The sequence below is a fragment of the Gorilla gorilla genome, chromosome 16 (genome assembly GCF_029281585.2).
Source record: "Gorilla gorilla gorilla isolate KB3781 chromosome 16, NHGRI_mGorGor1-v2.1_pri, whole genome shotgun sequence".
Classification (NCBI taxonomy): domain Eukaryota; kingdom Metazoa; phylum Chordata; class Mammalia; order Primates; family Hominidae; genus Gorilla; species Gorilla gorilla.
In genome coordinates this window covers 74,639,769-74,657,094 of record NC_073240.2, presented here as the reverse complement: position 1 = coordinate 74,657,094, position 17,326 = coordinate 74,639,769, and the positions used below count along the sequence as shown (strand labels likewise).

The following is a 17,326-nucleotide window of genomic DNA, read 5'->3' as shown; positions in this document are numbered from 1 at the left end:
CTGACCTCTCTCAGCGTGGGAGGGGCTGGTGTGAGCCAAGGGGCTCACGCTGACCTCTCTCAGCGTGGGAGGGGCCGGTGTGAGGCAAGGGCTCACGCTGACCTCTCTCAGCGTGGGAGGGGCCGGTGTGAGGCAAGGGGCTCACGCTGACACCTCTCAGCGTGGGAGGGGCCGGTGTGAGGCAAGGGCTCACGCTGACCTCTCTCAGCGTGGGAGGGGCCGGTGTGAGGCAAGGGGCTCACGCTGACCTCTGTCAGCGTGGGAGGGGCCGGTGTGAGGCTAGGGGCTCAGGCTGACCTCTGTCAGCCTGGGAGGGGCCGGTGTGAGGCTAGGGGCTCAGGCTGACCTCTGTCAGTGTGAGAGGGGCCGGTGTGAGGCAAGGGGCTCAGGCTGACCTCTCTCAGCGTGGGAGGGGCCGGTGTGAGGCAAGGGGCTCAGGCTGACCTCTGTCACCGTGGGAGGGGCCGGTGTGAGGCAAGGGGCTCACGCTGACCTCTGTCAGCATGGGAGGGGCCAGTGTGAGGCAAGGGGCTCACGCTGACCTCTGTCAGCATGGGAGGGGCAGGTGTGAGGCAAGGGGCTCACGCTGACCTCTGTCAGCGAGGGAGGGGCCGGTGTGAGGCAAGGGGCTCAGGCTGACCTCTGTCAGCGAGGGTGGGGCCGGTGTGAGGCAAGGGGCTCACGCCGACCTCTCTCAGCGTGGGAGGGGCCGGTGTGAGGCAAGGGCTCACGCCGACCTCTCTCAGCATGGGAGGGGCCGGTGTGAGGCAAGGGGCTCACGCCGACCTCTCTCAGCGTGGGAGGGGCCGGTGTGAGGCAAGGGCTCACGCCGACCTCTCTCAGCGTGGGAGGGGCCGGTGTGAGGCAAGGGGCTCACGCCGACCTCTCTCAGCGTGGGAGGGGCCGGTGTGAGGCAAGGGCTCATGCCGACCTCTCTCAGCATGGGAGGGGCCGGTGTGAGGCAAGGGGCTCACGCTGACCTCTCTCAGCGTGGGAGGGGCCGGTGTGAGGCAAGGGCTCACGCTGACCTCTCTCAGCGTGGGAGGGGCCGGTGTGAGGCAAGGGGCTCACGTTGACCTCTCTCAGCGTGGGAGGGGCCAGTGTGAGGCAAGGGCTCACGCTGACCTCTCTCAGCGTGGGAGGGGCCGGTGTGAGGCAAGGGCTCATGCCGACCTCTCTCAGCATGGGAGGGGCCGGTGTGAGGCAAGGGGCTCACGCTGACCTCTCTCAGCGTGGGAGGGGCCGGTGTGAGGCAAGGGCTCACGCTGACCTCTCTCAGCGTGGGAGGAGCCAGTGTGTGGCAGGGGCTCATGCCTCTGGGCAGGGTACCAGAGGCATGGGCATCAACAGGCCACCGTGAGGGAGGAGCTGGGCTGCACGCGGGCTCCTGGGAGGCAGGCAGGGACTTGGCCCTGGGAGGCCGCCGTGGGGGCAAGAGTTGGGCCTGGAGAGGCCCCTGGGAGGCAAGAGCGAGACCTGCAGAGGCCGTTCTCCAACCATTGCTGGGCCCGTACAGGCCACCGGGCGGCAGGAATTAGGCCCAAAGAACTTGGCTGGAGAAAGTTCGGGGCCTACAAAGGCGGTTGGGAGCTGGGCAGGAGTTGAGCCAAAAGAGCTTGCTTACTTGCTGGGAGGCAGGGCCGGGAGATGCCGACTTCAGGACAACTTGGGCCTGCAGAGGTCGCCGGGAGGCCCAAGCTTGGCGTGGAGGAGCCCACCGACCGGAGACCATTTGGGGCCTGCAGGTGCCATCGGAGGGCAGGAGCTCATCCTGGAGAGGCCACCGTGAGGCCTGACCTGGGCCTGGGGAGCTTGGCTTGAGGAAGCTGTGGGCCGACCAAGGACGCCAGGAGATGGGTAGGCACTGAGTCCAAAGAGGTTGTTGAGAGGCAGGAGTTGGGCCTGGAGACGCAGCCAGGAAGAGGAGCTTGGCCCGGAGAGGATGCCGGGAGGGTGCAAGTGGGTCTGGAGAGGCCGACTTGAGAAGGTTCTTGGCCCGGAGAGGCCGCCGGAAGGGAAAAACTGGGCCTGGAAAGGCTGTTGTGAGGAATGAGCCCCATGGGCCTGAAGAGGCCACTGGCAGGCGGGAGCTGGGTGTGTAGAAGCTGCTGAAAGGTTGGGAGCTTGGCTTGGGGGGTCCACAGTGAGGCAGATGTTGGGACTGTAGAGGCCGACGGGAGGCAGAGGCTGGGCCTGGAGAGGCTGCAAAGAAGCATGAGCTGGGCCTGGTGAGGTCGACTTGAGAAAGCTCAGGGCCTGGAGAGAAGGCTGGGAGGCAGGAGCTGGGTCTAAAGAGGCCATTGTAACGATGGAGCTGTGCCTGTGGAGGCTGTTGTGGGGCAGTAGGCTCATCTGCGGAGACTGCCGTGAGGTAGGGTATGGGCCTAAATAGGCCATTGTGAGTCATGAGCTTGGTCTGTGGAGGCTGAGTGGAGAAACTTCTGGGCCTGGAGAGGCTGCCGGGATGTAGGAGCTGGGCCAAAAGATTTAAGCACATTTACATTTATTAGGCACTTTATTTCCATTATTACAATATATAATATATATATTTATTATATAAATATATTAATATATATTAATATATATAATATATATATTTATTATATAAATATATTAATATATATTAATATATATAATATATATATTTATTATATAAATATATTAATATATATTAATATATAATATATATATTTATTATATAAATATATTAAATATATTAATATATATAATATATATTTATTATATAAATATATTAAATATATTTATATATAATATATATATTTATTATATATCCAATATATAATAAAATAATTATAGAACTCACCATAATGTAGAATCAGTGGGCGTGTTAAGCTTGTTTTCCTGAAACTGGATGGTCCCACCTGAGCGTGATGGGAGAAAGTGACAGATCAATAGGTATTAGATTCTCATAAGGACAGCGCAACCTAGATCCCTCGCATGCACGGTTCACAACAGGGTGCGTTCTCCTATGAGAATCTAATGCTGCTGCTGATCTGAGAAGGTGGAGCTCAGGCGGGAATGTGAGCAAAGGGGAGTGGCTGTAAATACAGATGAAGCTTCCCTCACTCCCTCCCTCGACACCACTCACCTCCTGCTGTGTGGCTCCCTACGGCTCCATGGCTCAGGGGTTGGGGACCCCTGCTCAAGTGCATCCAAAGCGACCCTTCCCAAACCAGTCTTCATAGTGGTCAAGGGCAGCAACCACTTAGCTCCCAAGGCATGTGCCTCAGCTGGCATTTCGTCACAATCAACAGTAAGTGGTAGCTTGAGTCATTGTGAGGTCACTTCCTGGAAATCACCAGCATCCCATTTCCCACTGGCAAAGAGCTCAGCACTGCCCCCTGGGAAACCAAACCTATGCCCAAATCCCATCTGTGTGGGTTTACCTCCTGGGACCCTTCCTAACATATTAGTCAGAGTCCAATCAGGAAGCATAAACCACTCAAAAGTTTAAAGTGGTAAAATTTAATACGGAGAATTATTCATTATAACAGGTGAACAGCATAATGAGAGATTGGCTAGCACAAAGTAAAGAGAACTCTAGAGAATACAGGACTAGCCCAGGCCAGGCATGGTGGCTCATGCCTGAAATTCCAGCAATTTGAGAAGCTAATGAAGGAGGATTGCTTAAGGCCAGGAGCTAGAGACCGGTCTGGACAACACAGTGAGACCCTGTCTCTATCCAAAAAAAAGAAAAAAGTTAGCTGGGGGTGGTGGTGCACACTTGTAGTCCCAGCTACTCGGAATGCTGAAGTTTGAGCCTGGGAGGTCAAGGCTGCAGTGAGGCATGATTATGCCACTACAGTCCAGCCTGGTGACAGAGCAAAACCGTGTCTCAAAGAACAAAACAACAACAACCATTTACAGACAGAAAAGAGATAGAGCTAATAAGCTAAGGAAAGATGTTGAAATGTGACAAGTAAAGTAATATGAGGTCTTTTGTCTATTTAAAATAATCAAACAAAAAATGACTTAGTAAATTATAATACCCTGTGCTGGCAAAGGTGCAGTGAAATGGGCACTTTCTTATACTATGAGGGGTGTTTAAATTGTGTATAAGCCTTCCCGGGTAAAGCTTGTCAATTTTTTAAAATAATGGAGACAGGGTCTCACCATACTGCCATACTGCCTCCTCCAACTCTTGGCCTCAAGCAATCCTCCTCTCTTAGCCTCCCAAAGTGCTAAGATTATAGCTGGGAGGCACCCAAAACCCTGTCAATTTACATCAAGGGTAATGAGAATGTCCATTCACCATGACTCACAGTAATCTTACTTCTGGGGAGACAATTCAATCTAAACAAAAGGTCATCTGCACACACACAGTAAAAATCTGGGAGTAACTGAAGACAGAGTTGGTAAGTGAAATAAGAAACAGTTCTAAGAAATTAAACTATGATATCAATAGGCACCTGGTATAAAAGGGCAGTTGATGTTAGCTGCTACTTTTTTGTTGTTTTGAGACAGGGTCTCACTCTGTCACCCAGGCTGGAGTGCAGAGGCCTGATCATGACTCACTGCAGTCTCAGCCTCCCTGGGCTCAAGTGATCCTCCCACCTCAGCCTCCCAAGTAGCTGGGACTACAGGAACGTGCCACCACACTAGGCTAATTCATGTATTTTTCTGTAGGGATGGTGACTCCCCCTTTGTTTCCAAGGCCTATCGCAAACTCTTGGCCTCAAGCCATCCTCCTGCCTCAGCCTCCCAAAGTGTTGCAATTACCAGTGTGAGCCACCACACCTGGCCAGCTGCTACTTTTAGCAATATTATTATTATTATTCCACTCAATTAAAAATTATTATTTTCAAGGCTATGCAACAGTATGTATCCTACAGCATAATTGTAAAAACATATACAGTTGCCGTCCCTCAGTATACAGAATTAGTTCCAGCCCCCCATCTCTGCATGTACCAAAATCCATGCTTACTCACGTTTCGCTGTCACCCCTCTGGAATCCACGTATACGAAAATTCCAAATATTAGTTGGGCATAGTGGCAAGCACCTGTAGTCTCAGCCACGTGGGAGGTTGAGATGGGAGGATCGCTTCAGCCTGGAAGGTTGAGGCTGCAGTCAGCTGCGATAGCACTACTACCCTCCACCCTTGGACAACAGAGGGAGACCCTGTCTCAGAAAAAAAAACAAAATAAAACAGGTTAGAAATTGTAATGAGGTCTGTTGGGCAAAATTCCATATAAGCAAAGTATAAATTAATAAAGCAAATCGTGATAAATTAGTATGACTGACTTTCTGGAGTTTCTGACAATAAAAGTAAGGAAAATGCAAAACACAAAGACAGAGAGTAAAAAGAGAAATTAGGAAAGCATTCTACATGTTTAATAGGAAGACACTGGCCATGTTCATGCAGCGGCAGTATGTCATGACATGACATACCTTGGAGAGAAGTTAACAGATGGGGAAGTTGATAAAAATCATCAGAGAAGCAAAATACTGGTAGCGACACTCAAACCACGAAATTTCCATAACTTATGTCAGCAAAGTGGGAATATTGTACAGTGTGTGTTGAAGTTCCTATACAACATTGTTTATCTGCCGTTTGTTTGTTTGTAAGGAATGTATATACTAAAAGTTCTTCTTGCTGTCAAAAGAATATGTGTGAATAAGTCATTTTAACTTATTCTTCTGTTTTTCTTTTATCTTCCTGCCATCATCCCACAGCCTTACTTTAGAAATTTTTTCTTTAGAAAATTGAACAAGTGCTCCTTGTGGTGGCACATACCTCTAGGATGGGAGGCAGGGGTGGAAGGGTCACTTGAGGCCATTAGTTTGACACCAGCCTGGCCAACAAAGTGAGACCCCATGTCTACAAAACAATTTAAAAATTAGCCAAGTATCGTCATGCATACCTACAGTCCCAGCTACCTCAACTTATGGAGAAAGTTCAGGGCCTGGAGAGAAGGCTGGGAGGCAGGAGCTGGATCTAAAGAGGCCATTGTAATGATGGAGCTGTGCCTGTGGAGGCTGTTGTGAGGCAGTAGGCTCATCTGCGGAGACTGCCGTGAGGTAGGGTATGGGCCTAAATAGGCCATTGTGAGTCATGAGCTTGGTCTGTAGAGGCTGACTGGAGAGAGTTCTGGGCCTGGCGAGGTTGCCGGGAGGTAGGAGCTGGGCCAAAAGATTTAAGCACATTTACATTTATTAGGCACTTCATTTCCATTATTACACTGTAATATATAATAAAATAATTATAGAACTCACCATAATGTAGAATCAGTGGGCGTGTTAAGCTTGTTTTCCTGAAACTGGATGGTCCCACCTGAGCGTGATGGGAGAAAATGACAGATCAATAGGTATTAGATTCTCATAAGGACAGCGCAACCTAGATCCCTCACATGCACGGTTCACAACAGGGTGCGTTCTCCTATGAGAATCTAATGCTGCTGCTCATCTGAGAAGGTAGAGCTCAGGCGGGAATGTGAGCAAAGGGGAGTGGCTGTAAATACAGACGAAGCTTCCCTCACTCCCTCACTCAACACCACTCACCTCCTGCTGTGTGGCTCCCTACGGCTCCATGGCTCAGGGGTTGGGGACCCCTGCTCAAGTGCATCCAAAGCGACCCTTCCCAAACCAGTCTTCATAGTGGTCAAGGGCAGCAACCACTTAGCTCCCAAGGCATGTGCCTCAGCTGGCATTTCGTCACAATCAACAGTAAGTGGTAGCTTGAGTCACTGTGAGGTCACCTACTGGAAATCACCAGCATCCCATTTCCCACTGGCAAAGAGCTCAGCACTGCCCCCTGGGAAACCAAACCTATGCCCAAATCCCATCTGTGTGGGTTTACCTCCTGGGACCCTTCCTAACATATTAGAGTCCAATCAGGAAGCATAAACCACTCAAAAGTTTAAAGTGGTAAAATTTAATACGGAGAATTATTCATTATAACAGGTGAACAGCATAATGAGAGATTGGCTAGCACAAAGTGAAGGGAATGCTAGAGAATATAGGACTAGCCCAGGCCAGGCATGGTGGCTCATGCCTGAAATTCCAGCAATTTGAGAAGCTAATGAAGGAGGATTGCTTAAGGCCAGGAGCTAGAGACCGGTCTGGACAACACAGTGAGACCCTGTCTCTATCCAAAAGAAGAAAAACGTTAGCTGGGGGTGGTGGTGCACACTTGTAGTCCCAGCTACTCGGAATGCTGAAGTTTGAGCCTGGGAGGTCAAGGCTGCAGTGAGGCATGATTATGCCACTACAGTCCAGCCTGGTGACAGAGCAAGACCCTGTCTCAAAGAACAAAACAGCAACAACCGTTTACAGACAGAAAAGAAATAGAGCTAATAAGCTGAGGAAAGATGTTGAAATGTGACAAGTAAAGTAATATGAGGTCTTTTGTCTATTTAAAATAATCAAACAAAAAATGACTTAGTAAATTACAATACCCTGTGCTGGCAAAGGTGCAGTGAAATGGGCACTTTCTTATACTATGAGGGGTGTTTAAATTGTGTATAAGCCTTCCCAGGTAAAGCTTGTCAATTTTTTAAAATAATGGAGACAGGGTCTCACCATACTGCCATACTGCCTCCTCCAACTCTTGGCCTCAAGCAATCCTCCTCTCTTAGCCTCCCAAAGTGCTAAGATTATAGCTGGGAGGCACCCAAAACCCTGTCAATTTACATCAAGGGTAATGAGAATGTCCATTCACCATGACTCACAGTAATCTTACTTCTGGGGAGACAATTCAATCTAAACAAAGGTCATCTGCACACACACAGTAAAAATCTGGGAGTAACTGAAGACAGAGTTGGTAAGTGAAATAAGAAACAGTTCTAAGAAATTAAACCATGGTATCAATAGGCACCTGGTATAAAAGGTCAGTTGATGTTAGCTGCTACTTTTTTGTTGTTTTGAGACAGGGTCTCACTCTGTCACCCAGGCTGGAGTGCAGAGGCCTGATCATGACTCACTGCAGTCTCAGCCTCCCTGGGCTCAAGTGATCCTCCCACCTCAGCCTCCCAAGTAGCTGGGACTACAGGAACGTGCCACCACACTAGGCTAATTCATGTATTTTTCTGTAGGGATGGTGACTCCCCCTTTGTTTCCAAGGCCTATCGCAAACTCTTGGCCTCAAGCCATCCTCCTGCCTCAGCCTCCCAAAGTGTTGCAATTACCAGTGTGAGCCACCACACCTGGCCAGCTGCTACTTTTAGCAATATTATTCCACTCAATTAAAAATTATTATTTTCAAGGCTATGCAACAGTATGTATCCTACAGTGTAATTGTAAAAACATATACAGTTGCCGTCCCTCAGTATACAGAATTAGTTCCAGCCCCCCATCTCTGCATATACCAAAATCCATGCTTACTCACGTTTCGCTGTCACCCCTCTGGAATCCATGTATACGAAAATTCCAAATATTAGTTGGGCATAGTGGCAAGCACCTGTAGTCTCAGCCACGTGGGAGGTTGAGGTGGGAGGATCGCTTCAGCCTGGAAGGTTGAGGCTGCAGTCAGCTGCGATAGCACTACTACCCTCCACCCTTGGACAACAGAGGGAGACCCTGTCTCAGAAAAAAAAACAAAATAAAACAGGTTAGAAATTGTAATGAGGTCTGTTGGGCAAAATTCCATATAAGCAAAGTATAAATTAATAAAGCAAATCGTGATAAATTAGTATGACTGACTTTCTGGAGTTTCTGACAATAAAAGTAAGGAAAATGCAAAACACAAAGACAGAGAGTAAAAAGAGAAATTAGGAAAGCATTCTACATGTTTAATAGGAAGACACTGGCCATGTTCATGCAGCGGCAGTATGTCGTGACATGACATACCTTGGAGAGAAGTTAACAGATGAGGAAGTTGATAAAAATCATCAGAGAAGCAAAATACTGGTAGCGACACTCAAACCACGAAATTTCCATAACTTATGTCAGCAAAGTGGGAATATTGTACAGTGTGTGTTGAAGTTCCTATACAACATTGTTTATCTGCCGTTTGTTTGTTTGTAAGGAATGTATATACTAAAAGTTCTTCTTGCTGTCAAAAGAATATGTGTGAATAAGTCATTTTAACTTATTCTTCTGTTTTTCTTTTATCTTCCTGCCATCATCCCACAGCCTTACTTTAGAAATTTTTTCTTTAGAAAATTGAACAAGTGCTCCTTGTGGTGGCACATACCTCTAGGATGGGAGGCAGGGGTGGAAGGGTCACTTGAGGCCATTAGTTTGACACCAGCCTGGCCAACAAAGTGAGACCCCATGTCTACAAAACAATTTAAAAATTAGCCAAGTATCGTCATGTATACCTACAGTCCTAGCTACTCAGGAGGCTCAGGTAGGAGTACCCTTAGCCCAGGAGTTCAAGGCTGCAGTGAGATGTGATAGCACTACTGTACTCCAGCCTGGGTGACAGGGTGAGACCCCATCTCCTAAAATAAAAAACAAAGAAAAAAAATAGTTCAAGTAGCAAGTTGTATGTGGCTTAGTCTGAATATTTGTAAACTAGAAATTCTCAATCTTTTGGGGTCTAACATCCCTTTACCTTTTTTAACTTTATTGAAGATCTCTAAGACTATTTCTTTCTGTAGATAATTATATTAAAACTAGAAAATAAGACCCAAATTTTTAAATATTATTCATCACATATTAAAGCCATTACATGTTGATATAACATTTTAAAAATATTTAATATTCATTACATATTAATAATAAAACCATTACATGTTGATATAATAGTTTTTTTTCTTTGAGACAAAGTCTTGTTCTCTTGCCCAGGCTGGAGTGAAGTGGCTCAATCTCAGCTCATTGCAACCTCCGCCCCGCAGGTTCAAGTGATTCTCCTACCTCAGCCTCCCAAGTAGCTGGGATTACAGGCGTCCACTACCATGTCCAGCTAATTATTGTATTTTCTTAGTAGAGAAGGAGTTTCACCATGTTGGCAAGGCTGTTCTTGAACTCTTGACCTCAGGTGATCCACCCGCCTGGGTCTCCCTAAGTGCTGGGATTACAGGTGTGAGCCACCGCGCCCACCCCGATTAATGTATGTTTTAAATCACTGATTAGTCAGGCAACAACACCGGGCAGGGGTCTCCTAATTCCCAGCGATGCAAACCCCACTGCACGGCTGAGGGCTTGCAAGGGCTGCAGAGCCAAAAGGCTCTGACTTGAGATATTATTTTACTTGTATTTTTATTTGTATTGTGAGACAGGTACTGCTCTGTCACCCAGACTGGAGTGCAGCTGTGCATTTACAGCTCGCTGCAGCCTCGACCTCCTGGGCTCAAGCCATCTTCCTGCCTCAGCTCCCCAGTAGCTGGTAGTACAGTTGAGTGTCACCATGCCTGGTTATTTTTTTAATTTTTTTGTAGAGTGAGGGTTCTTGCTATGTTGCCCAAGCTGGTCTCAAACTCCTGACCTCAAGAGATCTGCCCACTTCAGTCTCCTGAGTAGCTGAAACTACAAGTACACATCACCATGCCTAGCTACATTTATTTAATTTTGAAAAATATTTTTGTAAAGAGCAGATCTTGCTGTGTTGTCCAGGCTGGTCTTGAACACCTGCCCTTAAAAGATACTCGCACCTCTGCTTACCAAAGAGCTGGGACTACAGGCATGAGCCATTGCAATGAGCCTGAAGAGATTTCTTTAATCTAGCATCCCATACTTGGTAGGATTGGGAAAGGCAGTAGTGTTTTTTAAAATTACTTAATAATTTCAGTAACAATCAAACTCAACCTTGACCCCTGCCTTCTCTCACACCCCATATCCAGTCTGTCAGGAAATCCTGTTGATTGTCTTCAACATCTACTAAAGATCCCCACCCAGCAACTCCCTGGCCTCCTCCCCTACTTCTCCCCTCTGACCATCTCTCAACACCACCACGACCCTGGTCAGGACCACCATCATCTCCCGCCTGGATGTTGCCAAAGCTTGGCCCCCATGCTTCTATCACATCTTCCCACAGTCTTTCTCAACTCAGCAGCCAGAGAATGCTTTTAAATCAGGAGACAGATCATGTCACCTCTCTGCTCAGAATCCTCCTGCAGTTCCCATCTGAGTCAGAGTAAAAGCCAAAGCCCCACCAATAACCTCCCAGGGCTTATGTGATCTGTACTGATCCCCACCCAGCAACTCCCTGGCTCCCTCCCCTAATTCTCTTCCTCTCTCCATCTGCTCCATGGGCCTCCTTCCAGAGCCAGAGACACACCTCAGACAGTTTATTCTATTGTTTCTGCCTACAATCCTCTTCCCTCAGCACCTTGGCCACCTCCTTCCCCTCCTTCAAATCTTTACTCAATTTTCACTTAGGAGGCCACCCTTGACCATTCTATTTAACATTGCCATCTGTCCCCATGCCCACCATGCTCATTTCTTCTTTCTTTACTTTCTTCTTTCTTTTTTTCAAGATCTCACTGTCACCAAGGCTGGAGTGCAGTGGCGAAATCACAGCTCACTGCAACCTCAAATTTCCAGGCTCAAGCGATCCTCCCACCTCAGCCTCCCGAGTACCTGGGACTCCAGGTTCATGCCACCATGCCTGGCTAAATTTTTTAGTATTTTATTTTATTTTGAGACAGAGTTTCACTCTTCTTGCCCAGGCTGTAGTGTAACGGTGCGATCCCGGCTCACTGCAACCTCCACCTCCCAGATTCAAGTGATTCTCCTGCCTCAGCCTTCCAAGTAGCTGGGATTGCAGGTGCGTGCCACCACGCCCAGCTAATTTTTGTATTTTTAGTAGAGCCGGGGTTTCACAATGTTGGCCAGGCTGGTCTCGAACTCCTGACCTCAGGTAATCTGCCCGCTTCGGCCTCCCAAAGTGCTGGAATTACAGGCGTGAGCCACCACGCCTGGCCAATTTTTTCATTTTTTGGAGAGACAAGGTCTTACTATGTTGCCCAGACTGGTCTTGAACTCCTGGCCTCAAGTGATCCTCCTGCCTAAATTCCTAAAGTGCTGGGATTACCGGCATGAGCCATCATGCCTGGCTTCATGTTCATTTCTTCTTGCTGATGCAACATAGTTTGCAGTTTCCTACATTTAGTGGCTTAAAACACCACAAATCTACCATCTTACAGTTCTAGGGGCCAGAAACCCAAACTAGGTCTATTAAGGCTAAAGTCAAGGTGTCAGCAGGGCTGCATTCCTTCTGGAGACTCTAATATGTTCCCTTGGCTTTTCCAGCTTCTAGAAGCCACCCCCATTCCTTGGATCATGGCCCCTGACTCCATCTTCAAAGCCAGAGGTGAAGCATCTTCAAATCTCCCTCTCTTACCTCTGCTTTCATCACCACATCTCCTGCTCCAATTCTGAATCTCCTACTCTCTTTCTTTTATAAAGACCCTTGTGATTGCTGGGCATGGTGGCTCCCACCCAGAATCCCAACACTTTGGGAGGTCAAGGCAGGAGGAACACTTGAGGCCCGAAGTTTGAAACTAGCATGAAAAACACAGTGAGACATCCCACCTCTAGAAAAAATAAAAATAAATATTAGCCCGACATGCTGGTATGCGCCTGTAGTCCCAGCTACTTGAGAGGCTGAGGTGAGACAATCGATTTAGCCCAGGAGTTTGAGATCAGCCTGGACAACATAACTAAATCTCATCTCTACAAGGACGAGGTGGGAGGATCACTTGAGCCCAGGAATTTGTGGCCAGCCTTGGCAACAAAAGAAGACCCCATCTGGCCAACATGGCCAACCTGGCCACCATGGCAAAACTCTGACTCTACAAAAATGAGCTGGGCATGGGTGACATGCATGTGTAGTCCTAGCTACTTGCGAGGTTGAGATGGGAGGATTGCCTGATTTCAGGAGGCCAAAGCTATAGTGAGCTATGATCACATCACTGCACTCCAGCCTGGATGACACAGGAGATTCTGTCTCAAAAAAAAAAGAAAAGAAATATATATTTAATCTCTGTCCCTGGTTCGTGGCACAGAGCTTCTAAAGCTCTTACAAAGACCTCAGTGATAGATGTGACAAGAACATCTTTTGTTTTAATATTTGGTCTTGGTCCCAGGTTTCTAACACAAGAGCCTCTAAGAACTTTGGGATCTCCAGCATGGTAAGAATGCATTTGGGGATGTTGTTGAGATGACTGGGTGACTGCAAGTTCCTAAATTTCTTCAAGAGGAGGGCTGATTACCATGCAACCACATGGTAAGAGGCTTGGAACTTTCAGCCTCATGCACTGAACTCCAGGAGGAAGAGGGGCTGGAGACTGACTTAATCACCAACAGCCAAAGATTTTATCAATCATGCTTGCATAATAAAGCCTCCATAAACACCCTGAACGGGGTTTGCAGAGCTTTCAGGGTTGCTGGACACAGGAGATGCTGGGAGGGTCGCATGTTCAACAGAGGGCATGGGAGCTCTGTGCCCCTCCGAACTTAACTTGCCCTGGGTATCTTTCTTTTTTTTGAGACAGGATCAGGCTCTTTTGTCCAAGCTAGAGTGCAGTGGCACAATCTCAGCTTACTGTAACTTAAGCCTCCCCAGTCCCCAGCTCAAGGTATCCTCTCATCTCAGCTTCCCTAGTAGTTGGAACTCTAGGTGCACACCACCACACCGGTTATTATTATTTTTTAATTTTTTATAGAGACAGGTTTTCACCATGTTGCCCAGGCTGGTCTCAAACTCTTGAGTTTAAGCGATCCTCCCACCTTGGCCTCCCAAAGTGCTGAGATTACAGGCATGAGCCACTGCATCCAGCATGCACGTCTCTTTCATTGACTGTTTCTGAGATGTATCCTTCACAATGAACCAGTAATAAGAAATGAACTGGCCAGATGTGGTGGCTCTTATCTGTAATCCCAGCACTTTCAGAGGCTGAGGTGGGAGAATCACTTGAGACCAGGAATTTGTGGCCAGCCTGGCCAACACAACAAGACCCCATCTATACAAAAAATAAAAGAAACTAGCCAGATGTGGTGGTGCAGGCATGTAGTCTCAGTTACTAGGGAGGCGGAGGTGGGAGAACCACTGGAGCCCAGACAATCAAGGCTGCAATGAGCTATGACTGCACCATTGCACACCAGCGTGGGCAACAAAATAAGACCCTCTCTCTCAGAAAAAAAGAAAATAAACTGTTTTTCTGAGTTCCGTAAACTGTTCTAGCAAATTATTAAACCCAAGAAGACAGTTATGGGAACCCCCGATTGGTAACAGGTTGGTCAAAAGTATGGTGACAACTTAGGACTTGCCATTGGCATCTGAAGTGAGGATGGCCTCGTGGGACTGAGCCCCTAACTTGTGGGGTCTGTGCTAACTCCAGGTAGTGTCAGAATAAAGTCATGGGATACCCAGTTAATATCCAGAGCACTGAAGAATTTGGTGTAGAAACTCCATACACACATTCAGTCAGAAGTGTGTGAGTAGAGACAAACATGGGCTTTTCTGTCACCTACCTGCTTAACTGCATAGGAGAGGCAATATGTGGTGCTCATGAAGAAAGCAAACATTAAAGTCAGACCAGACCCAACGTTTGACTCAGTCTTAATATCCAGGTGAGCCTGCGCAAATCATTCATTATTCCTAAGGCTTCATCACTCCATTCATAAAATGGGGATAACTGTGGCACCTACATGTGATTCTGTGAGAATTAATGAAATATTATGCTTGGGGTTATTGTGATCATTATACCTGTTCCAAACTATTTGACAAGGACAGTGATGGATGAAGACATCAAAAAATCAGAAACTGCAATGAGGTCTCTCAGGCAAAATTCCATACAAGCAAATTACTGTGTCTACAAAGCATTCCTGCCACACTTAATTCACCATTCCCTGAACAAAATATGCCATCTTCGTTGTTCAGGTCTGTACAGTGCTGGTTTCCCTTCCCGGGCAGTTTGCGCTATCCCATCCCGGCCCATTCCCCATCCCTCCACCTCCCCCTTCCCTCCCCACTCTCATACAACTCTTCCTCATCTTTCAGGACTTGGCTTCAATGTCACCTTAACTGGAAGCTTCTCTCACTCTCCAGAAGAGCTTCCCATTGCACTTGATGCATGCACTATTATTTGATCATTTTTAAGTTACAGTCCAAATCTTTTTGTACCTGAATAACATGTTGCCCAGTCAGTCTCTCTTCCTGGATTCAGAAGTCCTTCATGGTAGATCCAGCTGGAAGTGACAAAAAGACATCTTTTGACATAAAGGCATGACACAGACAGACATAAGTTCTTACATGTCTTAAATGTTATGTGAAAATTAAACAGAATTCAAAGACTTGTGGGGAACACTTAGGAGGGAAAGTTACTGGGAATGTCATAAAGGGTTAATTTGTATTTTATTTTATTTTATTTTATTTTTTGAGACAGTCTCATTCTGTCACCTAGGCTGGAGTCGTGGTGCAATCAGGCTCACTGCAGCCTTGACCACCTGGGCTCAAGTAATCTCACTTAATTTTTATTTGGTTTAAGAAAGTCTTGGTGAGGGTGGTGGCTTATGCCTGTAATCTCAGCATTTTGGGAGGCTGAGAGAGGTATATTACTTGAGGCCAGGAGTTTGAGATCAGCCTGGGCAATATATTAAGACACTGCCTCTACCAAAAAACAGAGTGAATGTGTGGAAGACAATTTTTCCACAGACTGGGAGTGAGGGAATAATTTCAGGATGATTCAAGTGCATTACATATATTGTGCACTTTATTTCTATTATTACTACATAGTAATATATAATGAAATGATTCTACAACTCACTATAACGTAGACTCAGTGGGATCTCTGAGCTTGTTTTCCTGCAACCAGACTGTCCATCTGGGGTGATGGGAGACAGTAACAGAATATCAGGCATTAGATTCTCATAAGGAGTACACAACCTAGATCCCTCGCATGCACACTTCACAACAGAGTTTGTGCTCCTATGAGAATCTAATGCTGCTGCTGATCTGACAGGACATGGAGCTCAGGTGGTCATGCAAGCGATGGGAGGGGCTAGAAATACAGATGAAGTTTCTCTTCACTCGCCTGCTGTTCACCTCCAGCTCTGTGGCCCTGTGGTTGGAGACCGCTGCTCAAGTGCATTCGAAAGGATCCATCCCATGCCATTCTTCAGAGTCATCTTTACTGCTGCAGTGGTCAACTTGTAGCACCCCTAAGCTCGCAGGACCTATGCTTCAACTGGCATTTCACAATCAACAGTATGTGGTAGCTTGAGTCATTGTGAGGTCACTTCCTGGAAATCACCAGCATCCCATATCCCATTAGCAAGGAGCTCAGCACTGCTCCTTGGATAACCAAACCTATTCCCAAATCCCATCTGTGTGCGTCTGTCTCCTGGTACCCTTCCTAGCATCAATTCTGTATTTGTAGGAGTCCAATCAGGAGACACAAACCACTCAAAAGTTTAAACTAGAATGAGCAAGATGGCTCACACCTGTAATCCCAGCACTTTGGGAGGCCAAGGTGGGTGGACTGCTTTGAGCTCAGGAGTTTGAGAACAGTCTGGGAAACATGGTGAAACCTCGTCTCTACAAAAAACACAAAAATCAGCTGGGTGTGGTGGCACTTACCTGTAATCCCAGCTACTCGGGAGGCTGAGGCAGGAGAATTGCTTGAGCCTGGCAGGTGGAGGCTGCAGTGAGCAGAGGTTTTGCCACTGTACTCCAGCCTGGGTGACAGTGTGAGACCCGGTATCAAAAAGAAAAAACGTATATATATATGGAAATTTAATATAAAAAGTACTAATTTTGGCCAGGCACAATGGCTCATGCCTGTAATCCCAGCACTTTGGGAGGCCAAGGCAGACAGATCACCTGAGGTCAGGAGTTCGAGACCAGCCTGACCAGCATGGAGAAACCCCATCTCTACTAAAAATACAAAATTAGCTGGGCATGGTGGCACATGCCTGTAATCCCAACTACTCGGGAGGCTGAGGCAGGAGAATCGCCTGAACCCGGCAGGTGGAGGTTGCGCTGAGCCGAGATAGCGCCATTGCACTCCAGCCTGGGCAACAAGAGTGAAACTCCATCTCGAAAAAAAAAAAAAGGTATTAATTTTTACAGAGGATCAGCACAATGAGGGACACACTAGCACAAAGTAAAGACAACTCTAGAGAATACGGAACTAGCAGAGGCCAGGCATTGTGGCTCATGCTTGTAATCCCAGCAATTTGGGAAGCCTAGGCAGGAGGATCGCTTGAGGCCAGGAGTTGGAGACCAATCAGTGCTAAATAGTGAGACTCTGTGTCTACCAAAAAAAGAAACATTAGCCAGGTGTGGTGGTGGTGCACACCCGTAGTTCCAGCTACTTGGGAGTCTGGGGTGGGAGAAAGCCCTTGAGCCTGGGAAGTCTACACTACAGTGAGCCAAGATTGTGCCACTGCACTCCAGCCTGGGCGACAGAGTGAGACCCT

At 47.2% G+C, this 17,326-nt stretch overlaps 1 protein-coding gene and 1 long non-coding RNA gene across 5 annotated transcripts; both read right to left on the bottom strand.

Annotated features, from left to right (window-relative positions):
- Window positions 1-1,411: 1,411 nt before the first annotated feature.
- LOC115930151 (putative uncharacterized protein FLJ44672) lies at window positions 1,412-5,137 on the bottom strand. Of its 3 annotated transcripts, none has more exons than XM_055363730.2 (3): window positions 4,946-5,137; window positions 2,825-2,882; window positions 1,412-2,473 (listed from the first exon to the last, which is right to left on the bottom strand). In XM_055363730.2, the coding sequence occupies exons 2-3, from the start codon at window positions 2,825-2,827 to the stop codon at window positions 1,535-1,537; spliced, it is 942 nt and encodes a 313-aa protein (XP_055219705.1). In that variant the 5' UTR covers window positions 2,828-2,882; window positions 4,946-5,137; the 3' UTR covers window positions 1,412-1,534. The 3 variants fall into 3 exon arrangements, with proteins under 3 accessions (XP_055219705.1, XP_055219704.1, XP_055219703.1); XM_055363729.2 differs by having other exon boundaries at window positions 4,950-5,137; XM_055363728.2 differs by lacking the exon at window positions 4,946-5,137 and adding an exon at window positions 3,110-3,992.
- A 350-nt stretch (window positions 5,138-5,487) lies between these two features.
- Window positions 5,488-16,476, bottom strand: LOC129527139 (uncharacterized). Of its 2 annotated transcripts, XR_010131029.1 has the most exons (6): window positions 15,951-16,476; window positions 15,030-15,094; window positions 9,280-9,402; window positions 8,346-8,536; window positions 6,236-6,293; window positions 5,488-6,142 (listed from the first exon to the last, which is right to left on the bottom strand). It is a non-coding gene; the product is annotated as an uncharacterized lncRNA (long non-coding RNA). The 2 variants fall into 2 exon arrangements; XR_010131028.1 differs by lacking the exon at window positions 9,280-9,402 and having other exon boundaries at window positions 5,492-6,142.
- Window positions 16,477-17,326: the final 850 nt, after the last annotated feature.